Raw genomic sequence first — 24081 nt, 5'->3', positions numbered from 1 at the left:
TTTGAGCGGTTACATTGATATAGAGGGATCTTTTGTGCCATGGGGCTATTGTTTATGGGTGTGAAGGACGTCCACGATTATTCTTCGCCATCCTCCGTGAAGGCCACGATGTTATTGCTATCTCCCACCCCCTCTTTACCTCAATACCACCGTATGTATACCGTAGAAGGTAGATCGCATGTAGATGGCATATCGTCATGGCCCGCCCGGCGGAAGCAGTGCCCCACTAGTACGTAAAGGGGCGGGCCTCGCTTAATCGGGCGTAGCGCGGCCAGTCAGCGTCAGAGGCGCTGCTCTCCGCCGCGCGATCACCTGCTGAGCATCAGGTGGCAGCCTGTCTTTCGGTTACACATCCCCCCAATCTTGATTCCCCAGCTGCTACCTACCTTCTAGTCCTTCGTTTTGGTCGGACCAACCGGCGTCGTGGAGATTTCTTTGAGCAACACATTCATCCGATCGGCGAGCGCCTCAATTGAGCCTGACGACGTTTACTCCGGGTACCGCTGACCGCAGTGTACCTATCCCCCGCATCGGGTGTCATCTCTGGGTCCCGCGAATCGTTGGACATCAAGGGCAGAACAAGGGTGAACCGAACGCCCCGGTCTATTGGGACGCAATACCTCTATCCAGCACGGCCTTTTGGCTCGTCATACGCGATCGTGGAACTGCCATCTCGTTTACGTTGAACAACCTGTCCTAGTCTCAACACCTAGTGACGTTCTGGGCGCCGGAGGCAAGAAACCCGTGATGTTTCGCGCACAGCAAAACGCCTTTGACGATGCAGTCGGTATGAACATTTCCATGCCTCCTGGCGCTCTTTGTACTTTTCCTATCACATATAGCCGTGCTGACTTAAGCGATGTACGGTATAGCCAAGGCGACCGACGAGAACCTGACATCCGAGAACTGGGAATACATTCTGGTATGCAACTCAGCAAACCTTAATCTGGCATACATTGGTTGAGGGCGAAACGATCTGACACGGGAACTTGGGATGTTATAGGATGTTTGTGATAAAGTCGGAGCGGAGGAGTCAGGGTATGCTTGACCTCTAGTTGTGCTCTGTTAAACATGACTGACAGAGGATATGATATCTAGAGCGAAAGATGCCGTTGCCGCTATGATTAAGAGACTCGCGCACAGAAACGCCAATGTGCAGCTATACACCTTGGAGGTTTGTGGCTCTTGGGCATTGTGACGACATGGACAATCAGTGGGTCTCGTGCTGATACTTGGCTTAGTTGGCGAACGCTCTGGCTCAGAACTGCGGTCCAAAAATACATCGCGAGTTGGCATCTAGAAGTTTCACTGATGCTCTTCTACGTCTAGCGAATGACCGAGTAAGTCAGATTGCCGCACATGAAAGGCATCCCATACTCACAACTGGTATCCAGAACACCCACCAGCAGGTCAAGTCAAAGATCTTAGAACGCATGCAGGAGTGGACGGAAATGTTCGCCAGCAACCCAGACTTTGGAATAATGGAGCAAGCATACATGAAGCTGAAGACCCAGAGTAAGATCGTGAAGCGCTACAGATGTCGGACACGGAAACTCATTTTTCCTCTTATAGACCCGAATTTGCAGCCCCCGTCGAAGCCTGGGAAGAGAGAAATCACCGACTCGGATCGTCAGAAGGAAGAGGAGGAACTGCAGATGGCTCTCGCGCTTTCAATAAGAGAAAAGCCTACTGTGGCTCCTGCACCCCAGCCTGAAGCCAGCTCGAGCGCTGCCCCAGTCAACCAAGCACCTGCTGCCGCCTCACAACCAGTGCCATCCGGTACTTCTGCAGCCACGGTGTCGCGGGTGAGAGCACTATTCGACTTTCAGCCTTCGGAACCTGGTGAATTGCAATTCCGCAAGGGCGATGTCATTGCTGTGCTAGAGTCGGTTTATAAGGATTGGTGGAAGGGCTCGCTGAGAGGCCAGACCGGTATATTTCCCCTCAACTACGTTGAGAAGCTCCCCGATCCAACGGTGGAGGAGTTGCAGCGGGAAGCTCAGATGGAGGCCGATGTCTTTGGTCAGATCAAGAATGTCGAGAAGTTGTTGACTCTTCTCAGCACTCGTAGCTCTGAGCTCAATGTGCAGGACAATGAAGAGATCACGGCGTTGTATCATTCAACATTGGCCATTCGACCCAAGCTGATCGAGCTCATTGGAAAGTATTCGCAGAAGAAGGGTAGGCCAATTTCCGGTCCCGGTGTGGTTCTCAGCTAATATTCGGGCAGACGAGTTCACGCAGCTCAATGAGAAGTTTATCAAGGCCCGTAGAGACTACGAGTCTCTCCTGGAAGCGTCCATGTCCCACCCAGCACAGCCTCAGTATGGCCGACCGGCTCAACCTCCATACGGCTATCCTGGGGCTGCTGCTCCCGTGGGATATCCCCCAGGCCCGCCACAGGCTGATCCTCAACGATATTTCAGCCCTCGTCCTCAAGGTTCGTATTGTTGTACATCCTAACCGGCTTAATCCTGACACCTGGAACAGAAACACAACCGCCTCAGCCCAATGCGTCCGCATACTATGGTGCGGAACAAGCACACGCGTATCCTCCAACCTCACAATCGCCCGATCCCCGTCGCACGCCCCCTGCTGGCGCACCATATCAGCAACAGCAACGTCAATCTTCCTCCGAGTCCTACCAGCCAGTTTATCATCGTCCCGAGTCTACCTATGAAAACCCGCAAGAATTAGGCACGTCGATTTACGATCCCCCCGTGGAGCATCCTTCCGCAAGCCAGCGCCCTCAGTACCCTGGTCAAGTGCACGTCCCGGCCGCCGTTCAGCAGCATTTCCAGCATCAGCATCAGCAGCCGCAACAGCAACCGGACTATCCAGCTTCTGCTTACGCTCCTGAAGACGCCTCTCGACCTCCCGCTGGCGCCAGTTCGCAGCCGCCATACCCCTCGCAGCAAGCACCACCGATGCATCAACCCCCGCCGGTTCCGGGCACCTCCACAACCCCCACCCCGTATCCTGCTCTGAACGCCGCCGGCGGAAGTTATCAGGCGTATAACCCATCGCAAACTGATGTATCCAACCCAGCTTCGTTCTACCGGTGAACTTGGGGTTTTGGCCGGCTTCATCTCCTCGTTGCAGGCTTCTGTTACCGAGCCCGGGCCTGTGGGCTAGATACTGGGTCAGGGGTCTGTGTTATACTAGCGTGCCGTTTATGTTGATAGTTGCCCCGGTACCATACCAAGATCGGTTCTATTTCCGGCGAGAGGAACGTGCATGTGACTTTAATGGTAATGTAGCAATCCATCTAGTTCAGTCTCCATCGATCACCATATAGCGCGGTTTGATTGTTATCCTACGTAGACTCCTATGCCTAACCGTACAAGAGCAGCCACCCGACACGTTCCCGACGCAAATCCATACATAAAACCCTCAGGGATCGTACTGGTCCCTCAGAGCGCGTAATCACAAGACATGGCCATCTCGCCGTGCCTAATGCGGCCCTCGTAGCCCGCCCAGTAATCGAAGCTCGTCCATGGGCTGGCCCAACCCCCCGGGGTGTCCGAGTGTTTATAGATCGACCAAGGGTAACTCCGGCCTTCAAAGGCAGGTCCCATGATGACGCCATGAGCCTCGGCCATGGAGTCAGCGAAGTCCAGATAGCCAATCTGCACGTTCTGATCGTCGACGTGGTTGCACTTGCTGACCGTTCCAGCCCACTGCAAGTATACGCGGGTGGTCTTGGAGGGGTCTTCAAACCGGCGAATCGTCGAGGGCTCACGGTTATTCCGATCCGGGTTGCCAGAGAAGAAGGGGGGTTGCTTCTTCTCCCATCGAGCCTCATACGCCTTCCGCGTCTGGCCCAGCGCATCGCAGGACGACGCCAACAACATCGTCCCTTTGAAATCGCCCAGGAAGAATCCCGCGTTGGTTCCCAGATCTCGAGGGTCCTTCCGATGAATGGTCAGCCACAGGTCTTCCATACCCCAAGGATCGATCGCCTCGCAGCGAACAATGTATTGGCCTTTGAGATCGGCCATTTGAAGCGGACCCGTCGGGGCATCACGGCCTTCCAGATATTCGGAATGCCGCTCCAGCTTCGTGCTCCACACCGTATCGAACAAGCTGTCATTAAGCTTTCTTTCGCTGTCGCCAACTCTGTTAGTTTCTTCCAGTTCGTGCATGATCTTATGGATGTCCCAGCCGAGAAATGACCACACGCCGCCCTTCTTGATAGTACCGCGGACATACAGGCCCGGAATCGCTAAAACAGCGGCCGCAAGAGGCTCGTACAGCCTTTCCTCCAACTTCGGCATGAGTGTAATGGGGTCCGGCGTTTTCTCTAGATCGGGGCGACCATTCGGACCATCCAGAAAGTATTTGGCCATGAAACGGCCCAGGTCGAAGTTGGCTTCGAATGTGCACCGTAGGATCGGACACTGGGTTTCGGCGAGTTTGGCAAAGCCGGCGTCCATCCCGCGGGAGAAGGTGTCTTCCCAACCCACGACTGTCACTGGGGATGTGATGCACACGGCAAGCCCAGGAATGCCCTTGGTGGCGTTCTCAAACTGACATCCCACGACATTCTGCAGGATCAGAGCCTCCTTCTGCTTTTCCTTGTCGGGAAGACCGTTCTCCTCGGTCAGGAAATACTTGGCCATGAATAGAGAGGCATCGAAGAGGGCTTCCTCGGACGGGGATGTCAGCCCGGCAAACTTCGTCATCCGCCAGTGTTGCTTCTTGACTTCGTAATTGTCTTGCATCTTCTCATACATGCCGGACAGCGTCTTTTCTAGGGAGACCGTGGCTGGTGCGAGACAGTTGCACTAACATGTCAGTCTCCGGAGTATGCCTCCTGGTCGAAAGGTCCTCGCCTACCTGTCCATCCTTGTACGCGTTCTCCAGAATAGCTCTCAGCTGGGTAGTTCTATCAGTTGGCTGGAAGTCGAGCCCGAAATGCTGCAGCTGGGCCGTGATCCATCGCTTGTTCGGTTTGTGACGGGAGGCTGTCGATGAGTCTTCGGGGAACACCCTTCCCAAGAGCTCTGAGGACGCTCGAGGAATCCCGTTCACCGTGACCCCATAGTCATCATAGGCAAACGGGCCCAGCTTTACAGAGACAGGTTTCTTTGGGAACTCCTCTTCCATCTTGGACCAGAGTGATTAGGAATGTGAGATGATAGAGAGGATGAGGAGGGTTGGGACGGTTGGTGCTCAGAGGACCGGTTGAACAATGTCAACTGCACCAGAGCCTCCTTATTGCGTGTGAGCTAGGGAGTCCACATCATTCTTTGTTATCTGCTACACGGTGCGCGTCGCCTCGCTTTGGACTGCATTCACGCAGACTGAGTGATACCACGTGATGCGCAGCACATCTACAGGTCATGGGCGGTTCGCCTATGAACCAATTCACCTAGCGTTCCAAATACTATAGGCTATGCGAGACCTTGCTGAGGCATAGTCGAGTCACCGATAGACAAGAACCCAACCAGAGCTTACTTGCTCGACTAATTACTCTGTGCGAATAAGCAACTCGGGATGAACCTCCTCATCATACGCCTCTCCCAGTCCACGAAGCACAGCTGGGCGGTCAGCTATACGTGTCACCCATGCCTCCAAATGAGGAAACGCAGCCAACTCTTCTTCTTCAAAACCAATCGACTTGAACGTGCGGATCCAAGACCATGCGTTGATATCCACGATGCTGTACTTGCCTGTTCCCGACCCAGCGAGATACTCCCGTGGGCTGTTAGTGAGCTTTCCTGAGAGATGGAGTTCCAAAACGCCATATACACGGAGCACTTCATTCTTGAATCGCTGTGCCGCATCTACCCACACAAGAACCGTCAGTTTCTGAAAATCGGTATGCGGAAAAGGAAAGAGGCCGCAATTACATACGAGGACTTTCATCAATCGCATTCCGACGGAAATAATTATACTGTCCCTGAATGGGCTGTCCGGATGCGTGCCAGAAGATGGTCCATTGGACAAGCTGGCTGTGCTCGAGCGGATCCGTGAACCCGAAGATGTTGTCCTTGTCAACGGTTGCAAGGAGATAGAATAAGATTGCGGAAGATTCCATGACTACATGGGGCGGGCTTTGGGTGTTGTCTATGAGGATAGGAATACGGCCTGATGGGTATGAGTCTCGGTAGAGATGTTGGGTAAGACAAGGGACCGCACCGTTTGGATTCAGCTTCAAGTACCAGGGCTTCTTCTGCTCCAGGGTACTGAGGTCGATGAGGCTGGTGGTCCACTCGAGTCCATATATTTCCTTCAGCTCTTCGAGGTAGATATGGGCTTTTCTGCCATTGGGGGTGAGGGTAGTGATGAGGTGAAGGCCCTGGGTGAGGTTAGATGTCAAAGTGGCACTTGATTAAGGATTGAGCATTTACCTTGGCATTTTTCACTGCGTCGGGGGTTCCTTCGGCGTAGAATGAAGACATGATTGTAAGTGTTGTTTGATCTGGACGATGTTGGCGATTGAGGTCCAGATGATTGAGATGGAATGGGCATTATATGGATGGCTGACCATCGTGACAGATAAGCGCTAATGGCGTGACAACCCCTCATTTTGATAACGAGCTACCAGTGATTGTATAACACCATTTGATGTGTTCGGTATGCCATCGCCGCAACCCCAAGCTGTTGAATCCAGCACGGTATGATAACCGTTCTGCATGAATATTGCAAAACCCTCAGGTTTCAACTTCACAGCATCTCATTTCCGATTCCACAACCAGGATACAAATCTCACACAGGATTCTTTCCCCTGAGGCAAGCCTAATGTCGCCTTTCCCGCAAATGTATTAACAGATACTTACCTCCACCACATCAATCATATCATCTCGTATGCTTTAGCGGACGACTTTATCCCTTGTCCCCTTCGTGCCAGTCATTCCCCGTTATCGAGAGCTTTCTTGGACATGCTTGATATGGAGAGACCTCGTTATCCTTTGGGAGGAGAACAAGAGTATTGTAAAATTCAGAGTCTCTCGGAATGGCTAATTTGAGGATCCTCAGCCCAAGCCAGTCGGAGCAGTGTGATATCAGAACAAATATACTACTCCGTACTCCGTACCGAACAATAATTGGGTTGCAGACGGACCCCTGCAGGGCTACTGCTAGCCCCCTTCCCACACACCAATCAAGAGCGTGGCTATGCGACACACCATTTCCGGGCAGAACGGAGCGGGTCAAAGGCCCCCGCAGACCATCCAATTGTGAGTACGAAGTTACTATGGCATCGCTCTTCAACTCATGCGCTAAGCTGAATGCCTAACTGGATTCGATCATTCGCATATCGAGCAGTGTCGCACAGACACCACCCCGAAGAATGCGACCGTTCCTCAAATCCCTGCCGTCCCCGCGCCTTTTCGATCGATCCCCAGCCCGGGATTTGGACCGGTTCGCCTCTCTCACCATGCTCTCCACGGCGGATCTCACGAGCCCGGCAATCTCCACCACAGCCTTCTGCATCGGGATTGCTCTCCATGTTTTTGTCTTTCGCATAGGAGAATGGGACCTTGCGACTACCAAGCTGTTGAAGGTCTTTGCGACCGCTAACGTTGTTCTGGTGTTTCTCGTGAAAGCTGTACTTCTCCCATACCCTGACAACACAGCATGGACGGCACTCAAAATTGTCTCCTGGCTGGCAACAAGCCTGGTTGCGGGGATCGAGATCAGTATGTTGGTATATCGTGTTCTTTTCCATCGTCTGGGCCGCTTCCCGGGTCCCTTTGCGGCTCGTGTCTCCAACTTCTATGGGACACTGCTCTCGGCCAAGAACTTGCATCTCTATGAAGAAGTAGAGAAGCTACATGGTACATACGGGGACTTTGTACGACTGGGTAGGTTTGCATATCCATGGCGCAACAGCTGTCTAACGGTCCCAGGACCCTCTGAGCTATCCATCAACAACCCCAAGGCTGTGCATGCGATTTCCTCCTCCCAATCGCCTTGCACCAAGGGTCCATTTTACACCGTGCTGGACCCGCGTAAGTCCATGCATATGATCCGCGACCCGGCTGAACATACTCGTCGCCGAAAGGTGTGGGATCATGCGTTTAGTGCGAAATGTATGTATTCTACTTGGGTCTTCCTAGAGTCGTGCTAATGGAACAGCACTCCGTGATTATGAGCCCCGTGTTGCTCGGTATACGGATCAACTAATGGCGCATCTGGAGAAGACCAAGGGACAACCCGTCAATGTGTCCGACTGGTTCAACTTCTATAGTTTCGACGTGATGGGCGATTTGGCCTTTGGAAAGTCTTTCAATATGCTGGAGAATGGCGTCAAGCATTATTTCATGACTTCGCTGCACGCCGATATGACCAATGTTGGTGTGCTGGGTCGTCTGCCGTGGCTTTTTCCGATCTTTAAGGCCACGCCTGTCGTTAATTACGAGCACATGCGATTTTGGGAATGGGTAGATAAGCAAGTCGCTGACCGGAAGAAGGTGAATTCTTTAGGACCAAGAACAGTTAAATGTCGGCATGTTCTCAGTCGCTAACCCGTAGGAACTATAGGCAACCCCTGACAAGCCGGATGTCTTCGAATGGCTCCTCAGAGACTACAACGCACAAGAAAAGCCCACCTTCAACGACGAAATGTACCTAGCCGGCGACGCATACTTGGTCGCCGTCGCAGGAAGGTACGTTACCCAATCTCCCGATCAAACATTTAGCTAATAGACGCAGCGACACCACAGCCGCAAGTCTGATCACGTTATTCTTCCAACTAGCTCTGGATCCCCGGGTACTGAAGACCCTCCAAGATGAAGTTGACCAATACTTTGAGACCGTGGAGACTGTTGACTACATGAGTCTCTCAAAACTCCCATATCTCGACGCCGTCATCACTGAGACCATGCGCCTCCATCCCCCGGTTCCTTCCGGTGTGCAGCGGATGACTCCTCCTGACGGGTTGCTGATTGACAATACCTGGATCCCGGGGAGCACCATTGTGCAGGTCCCTTACCACACGCTATTCAGAGGTACGTCTTCTCTACACCCTGGATGTATATCTCGCTAACACAACCAAGACGAGCGACTCTTTCTCCAGCCCCAAGATTTCATTCCCGAACGGTGGACATCCCGTCCAGAGCTAATCAAGGACTCTTCGCCATTCGTGCCATTCTCAACAGGTATGACACCACTCCTGCCGTCCCAACTGACATACGCTAATAATGTAGGTCGCTACGGCTGTATCGGAAAACAGCTTGGACTCATGGAACTCCGATACGTGGTGTCGCAGATTGTCCGGCGGTACGATGTCGAGTTTGCTCCTGGCCAAACCGCCGAGGCGTTTTTAGAGGGCAAGCGAGATGCGTTTACGTTGTCGTTGGGGGCGCTGGAGTTGGTGCTTAAGTCGAGGAAGTAACATTTGATCTCTGGCTTATTCAATCGTATTTTGAGGGATGGAGATCTTCTCCATCTGTTATCAGATGCGTATATGCTGCGACAGCCCGATGGCGTAGTAGGATTAAATAGTATTGACCCATACAACGCATCCTCACGATAACCGCTGAAGAATGTGGGAATCTAGATAGGTATACCAAAAACGACTAAAATCGATCTCCAGCTGGATCTGTGCTATTAGTAATAACTAATCAATTTAAGTTTATAGAGACGGCATCCACAAGGTCCGGAGATAACGGTCGGATACCGACCCAGTGTGACGATTGGGCTCCTCACATGACTTTTCCAGTAAATCTAAGCTTATCAGTGATGCGCGTTCTAAGCCACTGGCTTAGAATTCTAATCTTTTGCCAGAAAGCCTAGCTGGTAGCAGCTCAGTGCCTGGTACAATTCCCTCTAAAAGCGCACTTCGGGAGGATCGTGACACCCAGCGGCCCCGAAGGTTCAGGATCATCATCATTAACGACAGTGACCTAGGTCATTTGACCCCGAAGCCTAACCCCGCGGATTTATCCCGGTTGCTCCGACTCCGACCCAGTTCCAGACAAGTATATAAACGGTGAACGACGCCGCCCAAATTCTACAATACTACTCACTAACCTAATTCACAATTAATACCCATCACCATGGCATTCCCATACAAGCACTTCCTAATTATCGGCGCCACGGCCGGTATCGGCCGAGCACTCGCATCGCGTCTCGTACAATCAGGCGCCAAAGTAACAGCCGTCGGACGACGCAAAGAGCGACTGGACGAGTTCGTGAGCGAGCACGGCACAGATAAGGCCAATGGCGTGCAGTTTGACATTGGGGAGTTGGATAAGATTCCTGAGTTTGCGGCGGAGTACGTTGCCCCCAAACGCATCCCCCCCCAAACGCAATCCATGGTGTATTCTGACATGCGATGCGGCAGAATCATTCGTCAATACCCCGACATCGACAGTATCTTCCTCAACGCCGGCATTCAGCACTCAATTGATTTGACCGATCCGGAGAGCTTCAATCTGCCTAGATTCCATGAGGAAATGAGGGTGAATTTTTCGAGTTTGGTTGCTCTTACGCATGCGTTTTTGCCGTTTTTGACTCGGAAGGAGGGGGCTACGAGTTTCATTTAGTGAGTTGTGTTCTCCCTGATATCTTCTGATGGTGCGTGGTGAAAGCTAATAGTATAACCTACAGTACCAGTTCGAACCTCGCCATTGTCCCAGCCGTATGGGCTCCCGCGTACTCGGCTTCCAAAGCTGCCTTGAATGCCTTTCTTCTGTGTCTGCGGGATCAGCTCCGGAATTCGAGCATCAAAGTCATTGAAGTGTCGCCGCCGGCTGTTCAGAGTAAGTTCTATTGTGATATTTTTCTCGTTGTCGCTTCCGGGCTGATTGATTGGGTCGTAGCGGAACTGCATGACTATATGGGTGAGGAGAAGGGACGCAGTTTCGGGATACCGCTGGAGGAGTTCACGGAGGAGGCGTTCCGGGGATTGACTGAGGGGAAGGATCAGGTTATTGTGGGAAGTTTTGGGCCCGCGGATGTCTTTAATGAGATTGTGGATAAACGTCGTGCGGCGTTTACGAATATGTGTAGGATTTCGAGGGGGGAGAAGTAAGTGGGAGTCTGGTATTAGAGAACGTGATAATATATGACAAAATGGCATGTGGCAGAGGATAAATTCAATAATTTCGATTCGTTAATGGACCTAAACAAAGCAGTAGATGAAGGAAAACAAGTATTGCAAACAATGTAAAGTAGTCATGTGTCGTCTCTCAAGTCTTTCGGGAGGGACGACCTGCTCTCATCGCTTCTCCTTCCAATATGTATAGTACTTTCACCAAGCCTGCCATTTCATTCAAATCATCCACAACCAAAGTGCTTGACAATCAACGTCTTGTGTCGGACCATGAGAATGCTTAACGCGAGGCTAGACCAGAGTCAGTATACGTCAACAATTGAAGCAGCAAACTGACCAGTATAGCTGTTGAACAACAGGTCCATCATGGCATAGGCCCCCAAGTTCTTGGACGAATTCTCATGGTGCGCCCAGTGATCATATACCGTCTTCTCTCGATAATAATACCCACTATGGCTCACCACACCACTCACCAGGGCCAACACGGACAGCGCCTCCACGACCAAGATATGAGCTTGCAGAACCATCGCCGGCAACAGCGTCACCAGCGCCAACGGCAACCCATTGAACACAAAATGATCCACGACATGCCCATACCACACTGACATCCCGGTTGGTGCCACTCCCGTTCCATGGTGGATACTGTGTATCTTCAGATAAAGCCATCGGTTCTCATGCATCATCCTGTGGAAGACATAGAAAAGACCCTCTCCGAGCAGGAAGACCCCGATGTACTGTCCAACAGCTAATTTCCATGTGGGAAGCTGGCTGTCAACCACGAACAGAGTCCGAGGGTACGCCCACCAGAGGTACAGTCCATGGAGAATCCACCCAGTCAACATGTTCCTTATTGAGCATTGAACCATCTTCCACAACTTGAGGTGGGTTGGAAACTGGGCTGGCTTCCGCCATGGTTTTGCCCATTTCGGCTGTAACAGATCTAACATAAAGAAGACCAGTCCCGGGAGGAGGAACCCGACTAGTTGGGAGACGCAGACGGTTGTCCATTCGATCAAAGAGGGGTCGTAGGTGAGGCAAAGGGACCGCCATGCCGGCTGAAACTCAGAGAAAAAATCCATGATCAGATTCTGTCTTTCAGTCAGGTGTGTACTGGAAGAATACTTATGATTGCATGAGGACTTGATATACGAGGTTCTTGGATCTTTTATAATCAGTTCCTACAAGCCATCTGAGATGCCATCTCATCCTGGTCAATTCTTTCTTTGTGTGTCTGGTTCAGCCTCGTTTCTAACAGTATAAGGCCGCCATATGAGCCATCGGACGTATTCGGTGGAGGGCCTCACCCCGAAGGCACCTCATCACGCCAGGGAGGCCTTACCCATGTCCTATCCAGGCTAGCCAGTCCGAAAGAACGTGATGCTTGATCGAGTACGGGGGTATCTTTTGAGTGAACCGGGGTCCAATAAAGCAGGCTCGCTATTGCATGTGCTACTGCACTGGCAGCAGTAAGTGTGATTGCTCTAGGCCATGCTCGGACTTCATAAATCACAAATAAGATGATGACGTATAGGATGAGGGTAAGGTTGTGTCATGCAGATTTGGATAGAGACGGGCACCCAATTCAGCAAGGCCGCCAATTTGATGGTACGGACTGCAGGAGCAATGACTGGCATCCTTGACGTCAGATCCAACGCCGTTATACTATCTTTGGACACAGGAACATACAGTGTATGTCTCAGGTATACCTTCAGGCGTCCAACAACGGGGCAATCGAGCATACCATCGTATACAGACCCATCTACACTACATACAATAGATGCTCAACCTTTGTTCTAATCATCAGATTCCAACAGTCCAAAAGCAGGTCAACCAGGAGGGCTAGGTAATCATGACTACTACTGATGATGACAAGCAAAAATTCGGCCTTCAGGCGTCCACTTAATGCGTTGGCATCTGCGCCGCAGGGGTGTAAGCGAGGGCTTCGTGGTAAAAAGAGTTTTGAGCCTCACTGCATGTCCTATCGATGTCCAGCTTGACTCATTCGGCCCTTGAGGCCTTGAGTTGGTGACACCTGCCAGTAGGGGAGATCCCTGTAGGTGAGCTAGATTGCTGGCTGGATGGAACAAGAGGCCGGTCAATCAGAAGTATGACATGCACACCTCAGTGACTAGATTATATGCATCATACTCTGTTGGGAATTACTTTCTTTGTCCCTGACTCAGGGCTCACCCATGGTTCGAGTAGGCGGTGCCTGAAGGGAGGGCAAAGGGGCGGTGATGGCGGTGACTAACGTGCCGCCGGAGATGACTCACGTGATGATGCGTCGGTACCTCATCCCCCCATTATGCCTTGAAAGTACCCAACCCGGAGGCCTTTTGTCTCGTACGCTGCTGCTCCCCGGAACAAGAGCCTGAAACTATTGCAGGTGTCGGGCTCAAGAATCTGCTGTCTGTGCTTTGTGCTCCGGCGCTCTAAGACAAGTCCTTCCAGGCAGCCTCTCTCTCCCCGCACTCGCGCTTTCGCCGAACGATGCCCGCTTTCGCCCTGCTTCCCAATGGTCACACCCACCGTTCGGCCTGAAACCTCTTGATACCCTGAATATATCCCGAATACGATCTTTGATATAAGCCCGCGCCGTGTCGGATGCGATGTCAAGGCCATGGAGGCCGATTGGGATGAACTGTCGCGCATTCCGGTGCCTGCGCCAAGCGTACACGCCTTGCCGACAATCGCGACCGCAATTGCCTTTGATGATGTGATGGAATTATTGTGGGCTGGAAATGAATTTGTTGGTTCTCATGGTCTTTGAGGTTGCGTTCCAGGGCTGTGCTAATCGGTGCCTGTGCTGTCGTTAGGGTCGAATTACCTCCTTCTGCGGCCCCGAGCTTCAGAGGTATACCTCTGTTCGAGCACACCCTGCGACTGAGGCGGTGCGGCAAATTTTGTTTCATGAAAGGGGCGTCATCTCGCTCTCGCCCAAGAGTGTACATATGATAACCAGGCGTGGCCTGACGCAATGGCACATCGCCCACGAGGAAATGACCGATCTTCGCTGCATGAGCTTCACGGCCCAAACAAACCGGATCATAGTTGCAGGATGTCAGAAAGTCATGTTTACGATCGATATCGATAAGGGAATCATCATCGACAAGCTCGGGACGGAGTACAACTACACCATAATGAAGAAGAGTCGTTATCTCTGCGCAGCAACAGATACGGGATCAGTGAATGCGTTGAGCCTGAACGACTTCAGTGTGGTGAAATCCTGGAAAGCACATGGAACTGCGGTTAATGATATGGATGCTCGGAATGACCTTCTCGTCACCTGCGGCTTTTCTGTCAGACACATGGGCTCCCCGATCGTTGATCCATTAGCCAACGTCTACGACCTGAAGACTCTCTCGCCGTTACCCCCCATCCCCTTTCACGCTGGAGCTGCGTATGTACGGATGCATCCGAAACTGCACACGACAAGCTTTGTTGCATCTCAAACGGGTCAGCTTCAAGTGGTGGACCTGATGAATCCCAACGCGATCAACCTTCGCCAGGCGAACGTCTCATTCATGCTTGGCATCGACCTGTCGCCATCCGGAGAAGCATTGGCCATCAATGATGCAGAGTGTGCGATCCATCTTTGGGGATCACCAGCTAAAGTTCACTTCAATGAAATGAGCAAGGAAGCTGAATTCGCCGATGTAGCTCCCCGCCCTCCGACGTTCGATTGGTCTGCAGACACGCCCTTGAGCATGGTTGGCATGCCTTATTATCACGAACGTCTCTTCTCTGCATGGCCAAGCCATCTCATTTTCGAGGTCGGCAGCCCGCCAGCCCAAGTGGACCAGGCCTTGATTCCCTATCTCCGTCCTGCAGAGATGGGTCATCATGCGCCGAACCCCAAGAAAACGCGACGCTACCAGGTCGAGAACACTCGCGCTTTGGCTTCTGCAGAATCTGCTCTCATTGCCCCCAAGTTCCTGAGTGAAAAGGCCAGAGAACAGAACAAGGCGAAGTCCGAAGGGGCCATCAGTGATGCTGCCGAGGCACTGGCAGGTGCGAAGATCAACGGGGAAACAGAGGATGATCCTCTCCTCAAATACAGCAACGTTGAAATCAAGTACAGTCGGTTTGGCGTTGATGATTTCGACTTTAGGTGAGCTCACCTTCCTTTGATCGGTGACATTCAATAGCTAATTTGCAACAGGTTCTACAACCAGACGACCTTCTCCGGACTGGAGACACATATCGCAAACTCCTTCACGAATGCTTTGCTTCAGCTTTTCAAATTTATCCCATACATCCGCAACGTCGCTCTTCATCACGCTGCCAGCTCTTGCATCTTCGAAAATTGTCTGCTCTGCGAGATGGGCTACCTTTTCGATATGCTCGAGAAAGCGAATGGTCAAAATTGCCAGGCGACAAATCTCCTCAAGGCCTTTAGCAGTTTCCGCGAAGCGTCAAATCTGGGCCTATTCGAAGAGAACCTGACCAACAAGTCGCTTTCGGCCGCGATTCAGGCCGTGAACAGATTCTTTCTGGGCCAGATCTCACACGACTTCCGCATGATCTCACCAAGCTCGGATGACCTCGATCACAGGCTAGCAACGGTCGCTTCTGAAGCCATACGGTGCATGTTCTGCCAGAATGAGATCGTGAGACCGGGCAATTCCCTCGTCAATGAGTTGAACTACCCTGCAATTGATATCAAGCAAGCTCGAAGGAACCCTGCTTTCCGCTTTTCGAATATACTGCGATCGAGCATTGAGCGGGAAACGCAGAACAGAGGATGGTGCAACTATTGCCGACGGTATCAGCAAGTCGCTATCCGAAAATCAGTACACCGCATGCCTCATGTCCTGATGCTCAATGCGGCTCTGAGCAATCCCCTTTGCCGAAGACTGTGGGCGATTCCTGGATGGCTGCCGGAAGAAGTTGGAATTGTTATCGATGGCGGCCAGATATTGTGCTTCGAAGGTGAAGAGCTCAAGATGCGGGTCCAGGCTAAGATGCCCGGGCTCGTGATATACGACTTGGTCGGTTTGGTCTGCGAAATTGACATCCCAGAGCATCAGAAGGCACACCTTGTCTCGTTCATCAATGTCTCCATCTCCTCTCGAGAACCAGAGACGAAAAATAGATGGCACCTGTTCAACGACTTTCTTGTTACAGAGGTGGATAAGGATGAAGCTCTCCGCTTTAACCAGCCATGGAAGATACCATGTGTGGTGGCTTTCCAGGTGAAAGATGGTCGGCATGCTATGGACGATACTTGGAAAAAGTCCCTTGATACCACTCTTCTATTCCGCGACTGGTCACTAAAGTACGTTGAGTCTACTGAGAAGCTAGAATCTACACTAACAGGTCTTAGTGGTGGCTGTCCCGTGGAATCGCGTGTCACGCTGACTGAAGAGGAGAAACCGACGCCCGGCACACCAGTTGCTCTTGATACCGAGTTTGTCGATCTCGAAAAGGCCGAAATCGATGTGAAAGCAGATGGCTCCCAGGAGATCGTACGCCCAAGCAAGAGTGGACTCGCCAGAGTATCAGTCCTCAGGGGCTCGGGGCTCCGAGAAGGTGCTCCCTTCATCGACGACTACATCACCATCAAGGAGACGATTGTCGACTATGTGACCCAGTACTCGGGCATCAAGCCTGGTGATCTAGACCCCAGGGTCAGTCAACACAACTTGGTCCCGCTCAAGGTCGCATACAAGAAGCTCTGGCTGCTCCTCAACCTAGGATGCGTATTTGTCGGACATGGTTTAGCGTCTGATTTCCGCAAGGTCAATATCCAAGTACCCAAAAGCCAGACCGTGGATACTCAGTATCTGTTCTTCCACCCCGGCAAGAACCGCCGGTTGAGTCTTCGATATCTGGCTTGGGCGGTGTTCAAGGAATACATTCAAGAGGAACCGGTCGATGACAACCAAGGACACGACTCTATTGAAGATGCGCGCATGGCTCTACGGCTCTGGAAGAAATTCAAAGAATACGAAGACGCAGGGATTGTGTCTCAAATACTGGAAGAGATCTTCCGCGAAGGATCCAAGCTTGGATTCCGACCACCCCCCAGGAACGGTGTCCCCACCGTCCTTTCTCGCCCTGGCACGGCAGTCACTATGCAAAACAATAGCGGCCGCAACACTCCCAGCGCAGCCGATGTAGCGGGCGCTGCTGCCAGCGCCCCGGCGACCCCCCGGCAAGCGTTCCGACGCTCCATCGCTCTGACGCCCAGCAACGGCAGCTTTGCTGGACCCGGGGCGGGAGACTTCTTCAGCGGAAGTCCCTTGAAGTGATATCTTATCGCCATTGGAAGTGCGATTTTGATGACCTCTATACGACGCTACCGACTGCTTATAATATCAGTTCAGAGAGCCCGCGACAGAGGGGCATTTGGATGTACTGTCATAATTGGCTACACAGGAAGGAAATTAGGAACAAGCTATATATAGCTCAGTAGATAGAAATAACATCAAGTTCAATTCAGCAGTTCACCGACATAGTTGTAAATCAGCGCGAGTTGATTCGTAAAGAGCGAGCCGTCAGCCGGGCCTGAGGCTGCGAGCGGGGAATGACGTGGTGGGTTGGTTCAGCAGCTCCTCCACAACCTCCCCGAGTCTGCACTCACTGTGTCTGCTAACCTCACTCACCTTTGCATTCCCGATTCACTCGCTTCGGGGACTCTACAGGGCTAAGACTTATTCTGTCGTCTGCATCAGCCTTCTAATCTCCGTTCCATCCGACCTACTCCAATTCCTCGTCAGAGCTGACTCCCGAAAAACCCCTCCCTCCCTTCCAACCTGCCCCGCTCCGTCAACAACACAAGCCACCATGTCGCGCCATCGCGTTAAAGCTGTGAGCTACGACGAAGACGACTTCGATGACGGTTACGATTCCCCTGATCCTGAGGAGCAGGAGTTCCTTCAACAGTGTACCACGGAGGTGCTCAACCAGCTGCGCGCGGGGGAGCCTTCCGTTACTGCGACTCGCGATGAGGTTCAAGAAGCATTATGGCACTATTATAATGATGTGGAGAAGTCGGTGAATTACTTGAGGAGTGCGTTATCATGTCTATTTCCTGCGTGAACATACTGCTACTCTAGATGCTAATTGGAGTCTTCGGCAGACAAGAAGACGAAGGAAACCAAGAAGAAGCAGCCGGTTCCGGCTCCGGCTCCGGCTGCAAAGGCGAAAGCAAGCACAGGTAAGCATGTCCATTTATATCTACTGGGGTGGTTGGGCTCGGGTCACGAATTGCCCTATGCGTCTTATTCAACGTCGTAAACTGTGAGTATTGTCTTCTTTCCCTCGTGATTGATTCCTTGAACTGACACCGTTGCGGAAGTTGGATTTGTTTCTAACAGGTTTCCTAGTGCCGGTGTATCCTGTTCCGTTGTCTCCTCCGGCCTGTTCAACTGCACATTTCTCGGCGGCGGACTTCTTTCGCGATGCCCCGTGGCTTAATATACCTGCGCATCGTAAGGCGGATATACTGGTTGAGCCTCTGTATCCTCGGCTGGGACTGCTGGGAGGAGCTCCGGAAAGTGCAGGGAAGGTGTCCAAGTTAGCTGCTTTGGCTGCTGCGCGCAAGAAGAAGGAAGGGGATAAGGCTTCTACGCCAGCTCCGGCTGCAAAGCCTGAGGCTGAGAAGCCGCTGTCTCCGAGTGAGCAGAAAGGAACGCCTCTTTCTCTGCGTGAGCGCCTCGCGAGCAATGCAAAGCCGCAGAAACCCTTAGAGGGCCTGCAGTCGCTTCGGACACTCGGTAAAGGGTCACGACTGGGAAGTCCTTCGCCTCAGAAAAAGCCGTCCCCTGAACCGAGGAAAGAAAGCAGTCCCGAGGTCGTCGTGCAGCCAATCCCAGAGCCACCTGTGCCAGTTGATCAGGGACGGGAGGAAGCCAGTGTCAATATCCGGGCGCCACCGTCTACATTTGCCAGCACCATTGTTGGAGATGCGACACGTCCGAAGATGACCGAGCCCAGCCACTTATCTGCCAACACTCTTGATCTGATCAAGATCTACGGACAAGAATTTGCTGAACCATTTGACTTTGCAGGCCCAAGCCCCGACGATGTTGTCTTGAATGCTCAGAGCTCTGCAAAAGGTTTGGCTATTCGGCGAAAGATATAAAACCTCCCTAATGGACGTGCAGGCTTCAAATCGAAACAATCTGCTTCCAAGTCAGGTGACAAGAAATCCCAGGCTGGTTTGACTGAAGGCCTGAACAACCTGAGTGTGGAGGAGAAGGTGAATGTCAAGAGCAAGAACCTTGATGTGCTGTCTGAGTACCAGAAATCGCAACGGAAGAAGGCCATGAACTTTGCCGTTATCGGTCCGTTATAACTCATTCATTGTTGGTGGACGCCGCTGACCATGGATAGGCCACGTTGATGCAGGGAAAAGCACGTTGATGGGACGCCTGTTGGCTGACCTTAAAGCTATCGACCAGCGTACCCTGGACAAGTATCGCACAGAAGCAGAAAAAATCGGGAAAGGATCATTTGCCCTCGCGTGGGTATTGGACCAAGGCTCCGAAGAGAGAGCGCGAGGTGTTACTATTGACATTGCAACGAACAAGTTCGAGACGGAAAATACGGTGTTTACGATCGTGGATGCTCCAGGCCATCGGGACTTTGTGCCCAACATGATTGCCGGCGCCAGCCAGGCCGATTTCGCCGTCCTCGTCATTGATTCCGGCACCGGCAATTTCGAGTCGGGCCTCAAAGGTCAAACAAAGGAGCATGCTCTGCTGGTGCGGAGTATGGGTGTTCAGAGGATCATCATTGCTGTGAACAAGATGGACTCGGTCCAATGGGCCCAAGATCGCTTTGATGAGATCGAACAACAGGTGTCCTCTTTCCTGACGACTGCTGGGTTCCAAGCCAAGAACATCGCCTTTGTGCCGTGCTCGGGAATTAGCGGCGATAATGTCACCAGACGGAGCGAAGACCCGAATGTCTCATGGTACAAGGGTCGTACGTTGATCGAGGAGCTTGAGGCCACCGAGCCGTACTCGCACGCCGTGGACAAGCCACTTCGGATGACCATCGGAGATGTCTTCCGGGGAAGCGTCCAGAATCCTCTGTCGATTTCCGGCCGCATGGATGCCGGCAGTCTACAGGTCGGCGATCAGATACTCACCATGCCCAGTGGCGAAAAGGCCACGATACGCAGCTTGGAAGTGGACGGGGAGCCTAGCGACTGGGCCGTGGCGGGTCAGAACGTGACGCTGAACTTGGTGAATATTGACCCGATCCACCTCCGGTCTGGCGATGTCATCTGCCGCGCCTCGGCGCCCATTGCCAACGTTACGTCGTTTACGTGCAAAGTGCTGGCCTTTGACCATCTGCTGCCTAGCATGGTGGATATTCACCGTGGACGCCTGCATGTACCCGGCCGGATCAGTCAGCTGGTTGCCACCTTGGACAAAGTGACTGGGGCGAGCATCAAGAAGAAGCCCAAGATTGTTGCACCCGGCACGGTGGCACGGATAGTAGTGGAGATGGACCAGGCTGTGCCCCTGGAAGCGCCTACACGCATTGTACTACGGGCTGGAGGTGAAACTGTTGCCGCTGGGTTGCTAGAGTAGATGGCCAGACATTGATGCTGACAGGCTGTTGTGCATATATATATCCCTTTCATGCCAGTCTAGATGTTAACGAAACTGTGTCTTGCTATAAAATAATATGTATAGATCTACTACTATGCGCAGATCAATGATGTGCAGTGGCGGGAGATACCCCTATCTACCTACACAGCCCTCCGTACATTCAATTGACTTGCCAGCTAGTACATAGGGTGGCCGCCCCAGACAAGTGAAACGAAGATCAAACAATCTGAACAGGCTGGCAGAACGGCCTTGGCATGTCGAATAATCCGGTGATGTGCCTCCTGAGTGGGGAGTATCCACTTTGAAGAGAGACCCTGGGGTCTGACTCCAAAAGGAGGATGACTTTGACTCAATGATGGTCACCAACGGGATCTGGCCAGTGCCAGACTGCCAGTGGCCATGTGGTGAACCAACCGACATCCAGCCGGGTCGCCAGTCAACCCAAGTGAACCAACGGAACGGCCAGTTGTCCAAGAGCCGGAAGAGGCAAGGGCAGGCTGAAGAAACAGGCAGGCGGACCCTCGGCCCCTGGGTTGACGAACCGCTAATTGACCGACTAGCCCCTAAGCGAGCAAATGGCCCCCGATTCTAGCAAGTTCGGTGGAGACCGCCTCCCCGAAGAAAAGCGAACGCCTCCCAGTTGGTCGCCCTTTACGCCGGCAGAACCTCCGGGCGGTGACCGTGCACGCTGACTCAGCCGCGCCCTGAACGCGTCACGAACCAATCAGCAGCCGAGGAGTAACCTTAAAGTCGGATACCCGCGAAAAGGCCAGCATGGCCGCTGCGCTTTCTTTGCCGCTGGCAAGCCATACAAGAAGCTGGCCGGAGCTTCTCAGACACAATCTTTCTTCTCTCCGTCGTCGCCTTCTTCCACCCAACCACCCTCCCCCCCCTTCTCCTCTTGATCCGCTCTTTCTCCCTTTCCTGCCCGTGCTGTCTGGGTTGGATTGTTGTCTTCCAGTCTTTTTTTATCACCTTCGTGCCAGGAATTCTTCTAGAGGCGCAGGAGGATCTCTCGTTCGCTGTCTTCTCCGGTAGAGGAGCCCGTTTAATCCCCTTGCTACGTGTTCTGTGGTGAAACGGACATTGTCTGCATCTACACATCATGGCGCGCATCTCGAATCAGGGTGCGGCCAAGCCCTTCACGGCTTGGACCACCATCTTCTACTTGCTTCTCGTTTTCATTGCCCCCCTCGCCTTTTTCGGAACCGCACACGCTCAGGATGAGCAGTCGCCTCAGGAAAGCTACGGAACTGGTAAGGAGACTGCAGCTGTTTAAGTAGACAATTGCTGACGCGTTTACTTGCGATAGTTGTTGGTATCGATTTGGGAACCACCTACTCGTATGTTAACTGCACAATCACGCGACTGTCGAGGGAACAACAAACTGACTGATTGCAGCTGTGTTGGTGTGATGCAGAATGGAAAGGTTGAGATTCTCGTCAACGACCAAGGAAACCGTATCACCCCTTCGTACGTCGCTTTCACCGACGAGGAGCGCCTGGTCGGTGACGCCGCCAAGAACCAATACGCCGCCAACCCTACCCGGACCATCTTTGACATCAAGTGAGCTTTCTCGGCACGTGTTTGCGAACATCGCTAACCCATATTAGGCGCCTGATCGGTCGCAAGTTCGATGACAAGGATGTCCAGAAGGACGCCAAGCACTTCCCCTACAAGGTCGTCAACAAGGATGGCAAGCCCGTTGTCAAGGTCGAGGTCAACCAGACCCCCAAGACCCTGACTCCTGAGGAGGTTTCCGCCATGGTCCTCGGCAAGATGAAGGAGATCGCCGAGGGTTACCTTGGCAAGAAGGTCACCCACGCCGTTGTCACCGTCCCCGCCTACTTCAACGACGCCCAGAGACAGGCCACCAAGGACGCTGGTACCATTGCCGGCCTGAACGTTCTCCGTGTCGTCAACGAGCCCACCGCCGCCGCTATCGCCTACGGATTGGACAAGACCGGTGATGAGCGCCAGGTTATCGTCTACGATCTCGGTGGTGGTACTTTCGATGTCTCTCTCCTGTCCATCGACAACGGTGTCTTCGAGGTCTTGGCTACCGCTGGTGACACTCACCTTGGTGGTGAGGACTTTGACCACCGTGTCATGGACCACTTCGTCAAGCTGTACAACAAGAAGAACGACGTCGACGTCACCAAGGACCTCAAGGCCATGGGTAAGCTCAAGCGTGAGGTTGAGAAGGCCAAGCGTACTCTGTCTTCCCAGATGTCCACCCGTATTGAGATCGAGGCCTTCCACAACGGCAACGACTTCTCCGAGACTCTCACCCGTGCCAAGTTCGAGGAGCTGAACATGGATCTCTTCAAGAAGACCCTCAAGCCCGTCGAGCAGGTGCTCAAGGACGCCAAGGTCAAGAAGTCCGAGGTTGACGACATTGTCCTGGTCGGTGGTTCCACCCGTATCCCCAAGGTCCAGGCCCTCCTCGAGGAGTTCTTCGGTGGCAAGAAGGCCAGCAAGGGTATCAACCCCGATGAGGCTGTTGCTTTCGGTGCTGCTGTTCAGGGTGGTGTCCTCTCCGGTGAGGAAGGTACCGGTGACGTTGTTCTGATGGATGTCAACCCCCTTACCCTGGGTATTGAGACCACTGGTGGTGTCATGACCAAGCTCATCCCCCGTAACACCGTCATCCCCACCCGCAAGTCTCAGATCTTCTCGACGGCCGCTGACAACCAGCCCACCGTCCTCATCCAAGTTTGTAAGTGTTTTGACTGTCCCGTGATGTTCCTGTATACTGACTTGCGCAGATGAGGGAGAGCGTTCTCTGACCAAGGACAACAACCTGCTCGGCAAGTTCGAGCTCACCAGCATCCCCCCCGCTCCCCGCGGTGTTCCTCAGATTGAGGTCTCCTTCGACCTGGATGCCAACGGTATCCTGAAGGTGCACGCCAGCGACAAGGGCACCGGCAAGGCCGAGTCCATCACCATCACCAACGACAAGGGTCGTCTCTCCCAGGAGGAGATCGACCGCATGGTGGCCGAGGCTGAGGAGTTCGCCGAGGAGGACAAGGCGATCAAGGCCAAGATCGAGGCCCGCAACACTCTGGAGAACTACGCGTTCAGCCTGAAGAACCAGGTCAACGACGAGAACGGCCTGGGTGGCCAGATCGACGAGGACGACAAGCAGACCATCCTTGACGCCGTCAAGGAGGTGTCGGAGTGGCTCGAGGACAACGCTGCCACTGCTACCACGGAGGACTTCGAGGAGCAGAAGGAGCAGCTGTCCAACGTGGCGTACCCGATCACCAGCAAGCTGTACGGCTCTGCCCCGGCGGACGAGGATGACGAGGCCTACGGGCATGATGAACTGTAAAATAACATAGAGGGATTTACGGAGTTCTTTTCTTGTTTTGAGAATTGTTTTGGCCGTCACCGAGAGTGATACTGATACCTGACCTCGTCGAGGCAGCAATACATGATACCATTGTTACATTATCAGTAGTATCCATCATACCAGTAGTTCCCATCTATATACAAGCCTCCCAC

At 52.8% G+C, this 24081-nt stretch overlaps 9 protein-coding genes across 9 annotated transcripts; 6 read left to right on the top strand and 3 right to left on the bottom strand.

Moving 5' to 3' along the window:
- Positions 1–264: 264 nt before the first annotated feature.
- On the top strand, positions 265–3303 carry BO80DRAFT_428234 (ESCRT-0 subunit protein HSE1). The gene is made up of 9 exons (XM_025720206.1): positions 265–787; positions 873–922; positions 1004–1038; positions 1099–1174; positions 1242–1340; positions 1395–1515; positions 1573–2181; positions 2231–2440; positions 2491–3303. Exons 1-9 carry the CDS (start codon positions 748–750, stop codon positions 3063–3065), a joined length of 1815 nt encoding a protein of 604 aa, XP_025571706.1. The 5' UTR covers positions 265–747; the 3' UTR covers positions 3066–3303.
- A 128-nt stretch (positions 3304–3431) lies between these two features.
- BO80DRAFT_389676 (uncharacterized protein) lies at positions 3432–5109 on the bottom strand (the record flags this gene model as incomplete). The annotated part of the gene is made up of 2 exons (XM_025717124.1): positions 3432–4787; positions 4840–5109. Coding segments are annotated over 2 exons (1626 nt in total), but the record flags the coding sequence as incomplete, so codon positions are not given.
- Positions 5110–5420: 311 nt separating this feature from the next.
- Positions 5421–6431, bottom strand: BO80DRAFT_389673 (glutathione S-transferase family protein). Its single transcript, XM_025717123.1, has 4 exons — positions 6357–6431; positions 6145–6304; positions 5860–6093; positions 5421–5789 (listed from the first exon to the last, which is right to left on the bottom strand). Exons 1-4 carry the CDS (start codon positions 6405–6407, stop codon positions 5473–5475), a joined length of 762 nt encoding a protein of 253 aa, XP_025571704.1. The 5' UTR covers positions 6408–6431; the 3' UTR covers positions 5421–5472.
- Positions 6432–7344: 913 nt separating this feature from the next.
- On the top strand, positions 7345–9534 carry BO80DRAFT_496287 (cytochrome P450). Its single transcript, XM_025724009.1, has 7 exons — positions 7345–7811; positions 7857–8039; positions 8086–8420; positions 8491–8615; positions 8662–8957; positions 9006–9107; positions 9156–9534. The coding sequence occupies exons 1-7, from the start codon at positions 7385–7387 to the stop codon at positions 9341–9343; spliced, it is 1656 nt and encodes a 551-aa protein (XP_025571703.1). The 5' UTR covers positions 7345–7384; the 3' UTR covers positions 9344–9534.
- Positions 9535–9844: 310 nt separating this feature from the next.
- BO80DRAFT_428231 (oxidoreductase, short-chain dehydrogenase/reductase family) lies at positions 9845–11067 on the top strand. Its single transcript, XM_025720205.1, has 4 exons — positions 9845–10225; positions 10295–10495; positions 10561–10712; positions 10773–11067. The coding sequence occupies exons 1-4, from the start codon at positions 10008–10010 to the stop codon at positions 10982–10984; spliced, it is 783 nt and encodes a 260-aa protein (XP_025571702.1). The 5' UTR covers positions 9845–10007; the 3' UTR covers positions 10985–11067.
- Positions 11068–11179: 112 nt separating this feature from the next.
- Positions 11180–12084, bottom strand: BO80DRAFT_414667 (sterol desaturase family protein; the record flags this gene model as incomplete). The annotated part of the gene is made up of 2 exons (XM_025718110.1): positions 11180–11296; positions 11343–12084. 2 exons carry the CDS (start codon positions 12082–12084, stop codon positions 11286–11288), a joined length of 753 nt encoding a protein of 250 aa, XP_025571701.1. The 3' UTR covers positions 11180–11285.
- A 1254-nt stretch (positions 12085–13338) lies between these two features.
- Positions 13339–17427, top strand: pan2n2 (poly(A)-specific ribonuclease). Its single transcript, XM_025718109.1, has 4 exons — positions 13339–13754; positions 13822–15116; positions 15168–16283; positions 16332–17427. Exons 1-4 carry the CDS (start codon positions 13626–13628, stop codon positions 17257–17259), a joined length of 3468 nt encoding a protein of 1155 aa, XP_025571700.1. The 5' UTR covers positions 13339–13625; the 3' UTR covers positions 17260–17427.
- Positions 17428–17584: 157 nt separating this feature from the next.
- On the top strand, positions 17585–20639 carry BO80DRAFT_414661 (putative translation elongation factor EF-1 subunit). The gene is made up of 5 exons (XM_025718108.1): positions 17585–18020; positions 18090–18167; positions 19021–19068; positions 19117–19296; positions 19346–20639. Exons 1-5 carry the CDS (start codon positions 17795–17797, stop codon positions 20551–20553), a joined length of 1740 nt encoding a protein of 579 aa, XP_025571699.1. The 5' UTR covers positions 17585–17794; the 3' UTR covers positions 20554–20639.
- A 644-nt stretch (positions 20640–21283) lies between these two features.
- Positions 21284–24035, top strand: bipA (Hsp70 family ATPase KAR2). Its single transcript, XM_025724008.1, has 5 exons — positions 21284–21830; positions 21887–21917; positions 21976–22140; positions 22188–23293; positions 23343–24035. The coding sequence occupies exons 1-5, from the start codon at positions 21680–21682 to the stop codon at positions 23906–23908; spliced, it is 2019 nt and encodes a 672-aa protein (XP_025571698.1). The 5' UTR covers positions 21284–21679; the 3' UTR covers positions 23909–24035.
- Positions 24036–24081: the final 46 nt, after the last annotated feature.

Source organism: Aspergillus ibericus, assembly GCF_003184845.1.
Source record: "Aspergillus ibericus CBS 121593 unplaced genomic scaffold BO80scaffold_45, whole genome shotgun sequence".
NCBI classification, from domain to species: Eukaryota; Fungi; Ascomycota; class Eurotiomycetes; order Eurotiales; family Aspergillaceae; genus Aspergillus; species Aspergillus ibericus.
The sequence above is the reverse complement of the archived record's forward strand: the minus strand, read 5'-3'. Positions and strand labels throughout refer to the sequence as shown.

What these genes read in the sequence shown, in the direction of transcription:
- BO80DRAFT_389673 (XM_025717123.1), bottom strand. Translation starts at nt 6,407, where the DNA reads ATGTCTTCATTCTACGCCGAAGGAACCCCCGACGCAGTGAAAAATGCC. An exon ending in CTTGAAGCTGAATCCAAACG is followed by an intron (nt 6,094 to 6,144) that starts GTGCGGTCCCTT and finishes CATACCCATCAG; the next exon opens with GCCGTATTCCTATCCTCATA. An exon ending in TGCGATTGATGAAAGTCCTC is followed by an intron (nt 5,790 to 5,859) that starts GTATGTAATTGC and finishes TTGTGTGGGTAG; the next exon opens with ATGCGGCACAGCGATTCAAG.
- BO80DRAFT_414661 (XM_025718108.1), top strand. Translation starts at nt 17,795, where the DNA reads ATGTCGCGCCATCGCGTTAAAGCTGTGAGCTACGACGAAGACGACTTC. An exon ending in AAAGGCGAAAGCAAGCACAG is followed by an intron (nt 18,168 to 19,020) that starts GTAAGCATGTCC and finishes TTGACTTTGCAG; the next exon opens with GCCCAAGCCCCGACGATGTT. An exon ending in TGCTCAGAGCTCTGCAAAAG is followed by an intron (nt 19,069 to 19,116) that starts GTTTGGCTATTC and finishes ATGGACGTGCAG; the next exon opens with GCTTCAAATCGAAACAATCT.
- pan2n2 (XM_025718109.1), top strand. Translation starts at nt 13,626, where the DNA reads ATGGAGGCCGATTGGGATGAACTGTCGCGCATTCCGGTGCCTGCGCCA. An exon ending in TGTGGGCTGGAAATGAATTT is followed by an intron (nt 13,755 to 13,821) that starts GTTGGTTCTCAT and finishes TGCTGTCGTTAG; the next exon opens with GGTCGAATTACCTCCTTCTG. An exon ending in GTTGATGATTTCGACTTTAG is followed by an intron (nt 15,117 to 15,167) that starts GTGAGCTCACCT and finishes AATTTGCAACAG; the next exon opens with GTTCTACAACCAGACGACCT.
- bipA (XM_025724008.1), top strand. Translation starts at nt 21,680, where the DNA reads ATGGCGCGCATCTCGAATCAGGGTGCGGCCAAGCCCTTCACGGCTTGG. An exon ending in TCAGGAAAGCTACGGAACTG is followed by an intron (nt 21,831 to 21,886) that starts GTAAGGAGACTG and finishes TACTTGCGATAG; the next exon opens with TTGTTGGTATCGATTTGGGA. An exon ending in GATTTGGGAACCACCTACTC is followed by an intron (nt 21,918 to 21,975) that starts GTATGTTAACTG and finishes GACTGATTGCAG; the next exon opens with CTGTGTTGGTGTGATGCAGA.
- BO80DRAFT_428234 (XM_025720206.1), top strand. Translation starts at nt 748, where the DNA reads ATGTTTCGCGCACAGCAAAACGCCTTTGACGATGCAGTCG. An exon ending in TACGTCTAGCGAATGACCGA is followed by an intron (nt 1,341 to 1,394) that starts GTAAGTCAGATT and finishes ACTGGTATCCAG; the next exon opens with AACACCCACCAGCAGGTCAA. An exon ending in AAAGTATTCGCAGAAGAAGG is followed by an intron (nt 2,182 to 2,230) that starts GTAGGCCAATTT and finishes ATATTCGGGCAG; the next exon opens with ACGAGTTCACGCAGCTCAAT.
- BO80DRAFT_496287 (XM_025724009.1), top strand. Translation starts at nt 7,385, where the DNA reads ATGCTCTCCACGGCGGATCTCACGAGCCCGGCAATCTCCACCACAGCC. An exon ending in TCATGCGTTTAGTGCGAAAT is followed by an intron (nt 8,040 to 8,085) that starts GTATGTATTCTA and finishes CTAATGGAACAG; the next exon opens with CACTCCGTGATTATGAGCCC. An exon ending in ATTCGTGCCATTCTCAACAG is followed by an intron (nt 9,108 to 9,155) that starts GTATGACACCAC and finishes CTAATAATGTAG; the next exon opens with GTCGCTACGGCTGTATCGGA.
- BO80DRAFT_428231 (XM_025720205.1), top strand. Translation starts at nt 10,008, where the DNA reads ATGGCATTCCCATACAAGCACTTCCTAATTATCGGCGCCACGGCCGGT. An exon ending in ATTCCTGAGTTTGCGGCGGA is followed by an intron (nt 10,226 to 10,294) that starts GTACGTTGCCCC and finishes GCGATGCGGCAG; the next exon opens with AATCATTCGTCAATACCCCG. An exon ending in GGGGCTACGAGTTTCATTTA is followed by an intron (nt 10,496 to 10,560) that starts GTGAGTTGTGTT and finishes TATAACCTACAG; the next exon opens with TACCAGTTCGAACCTCGCCA.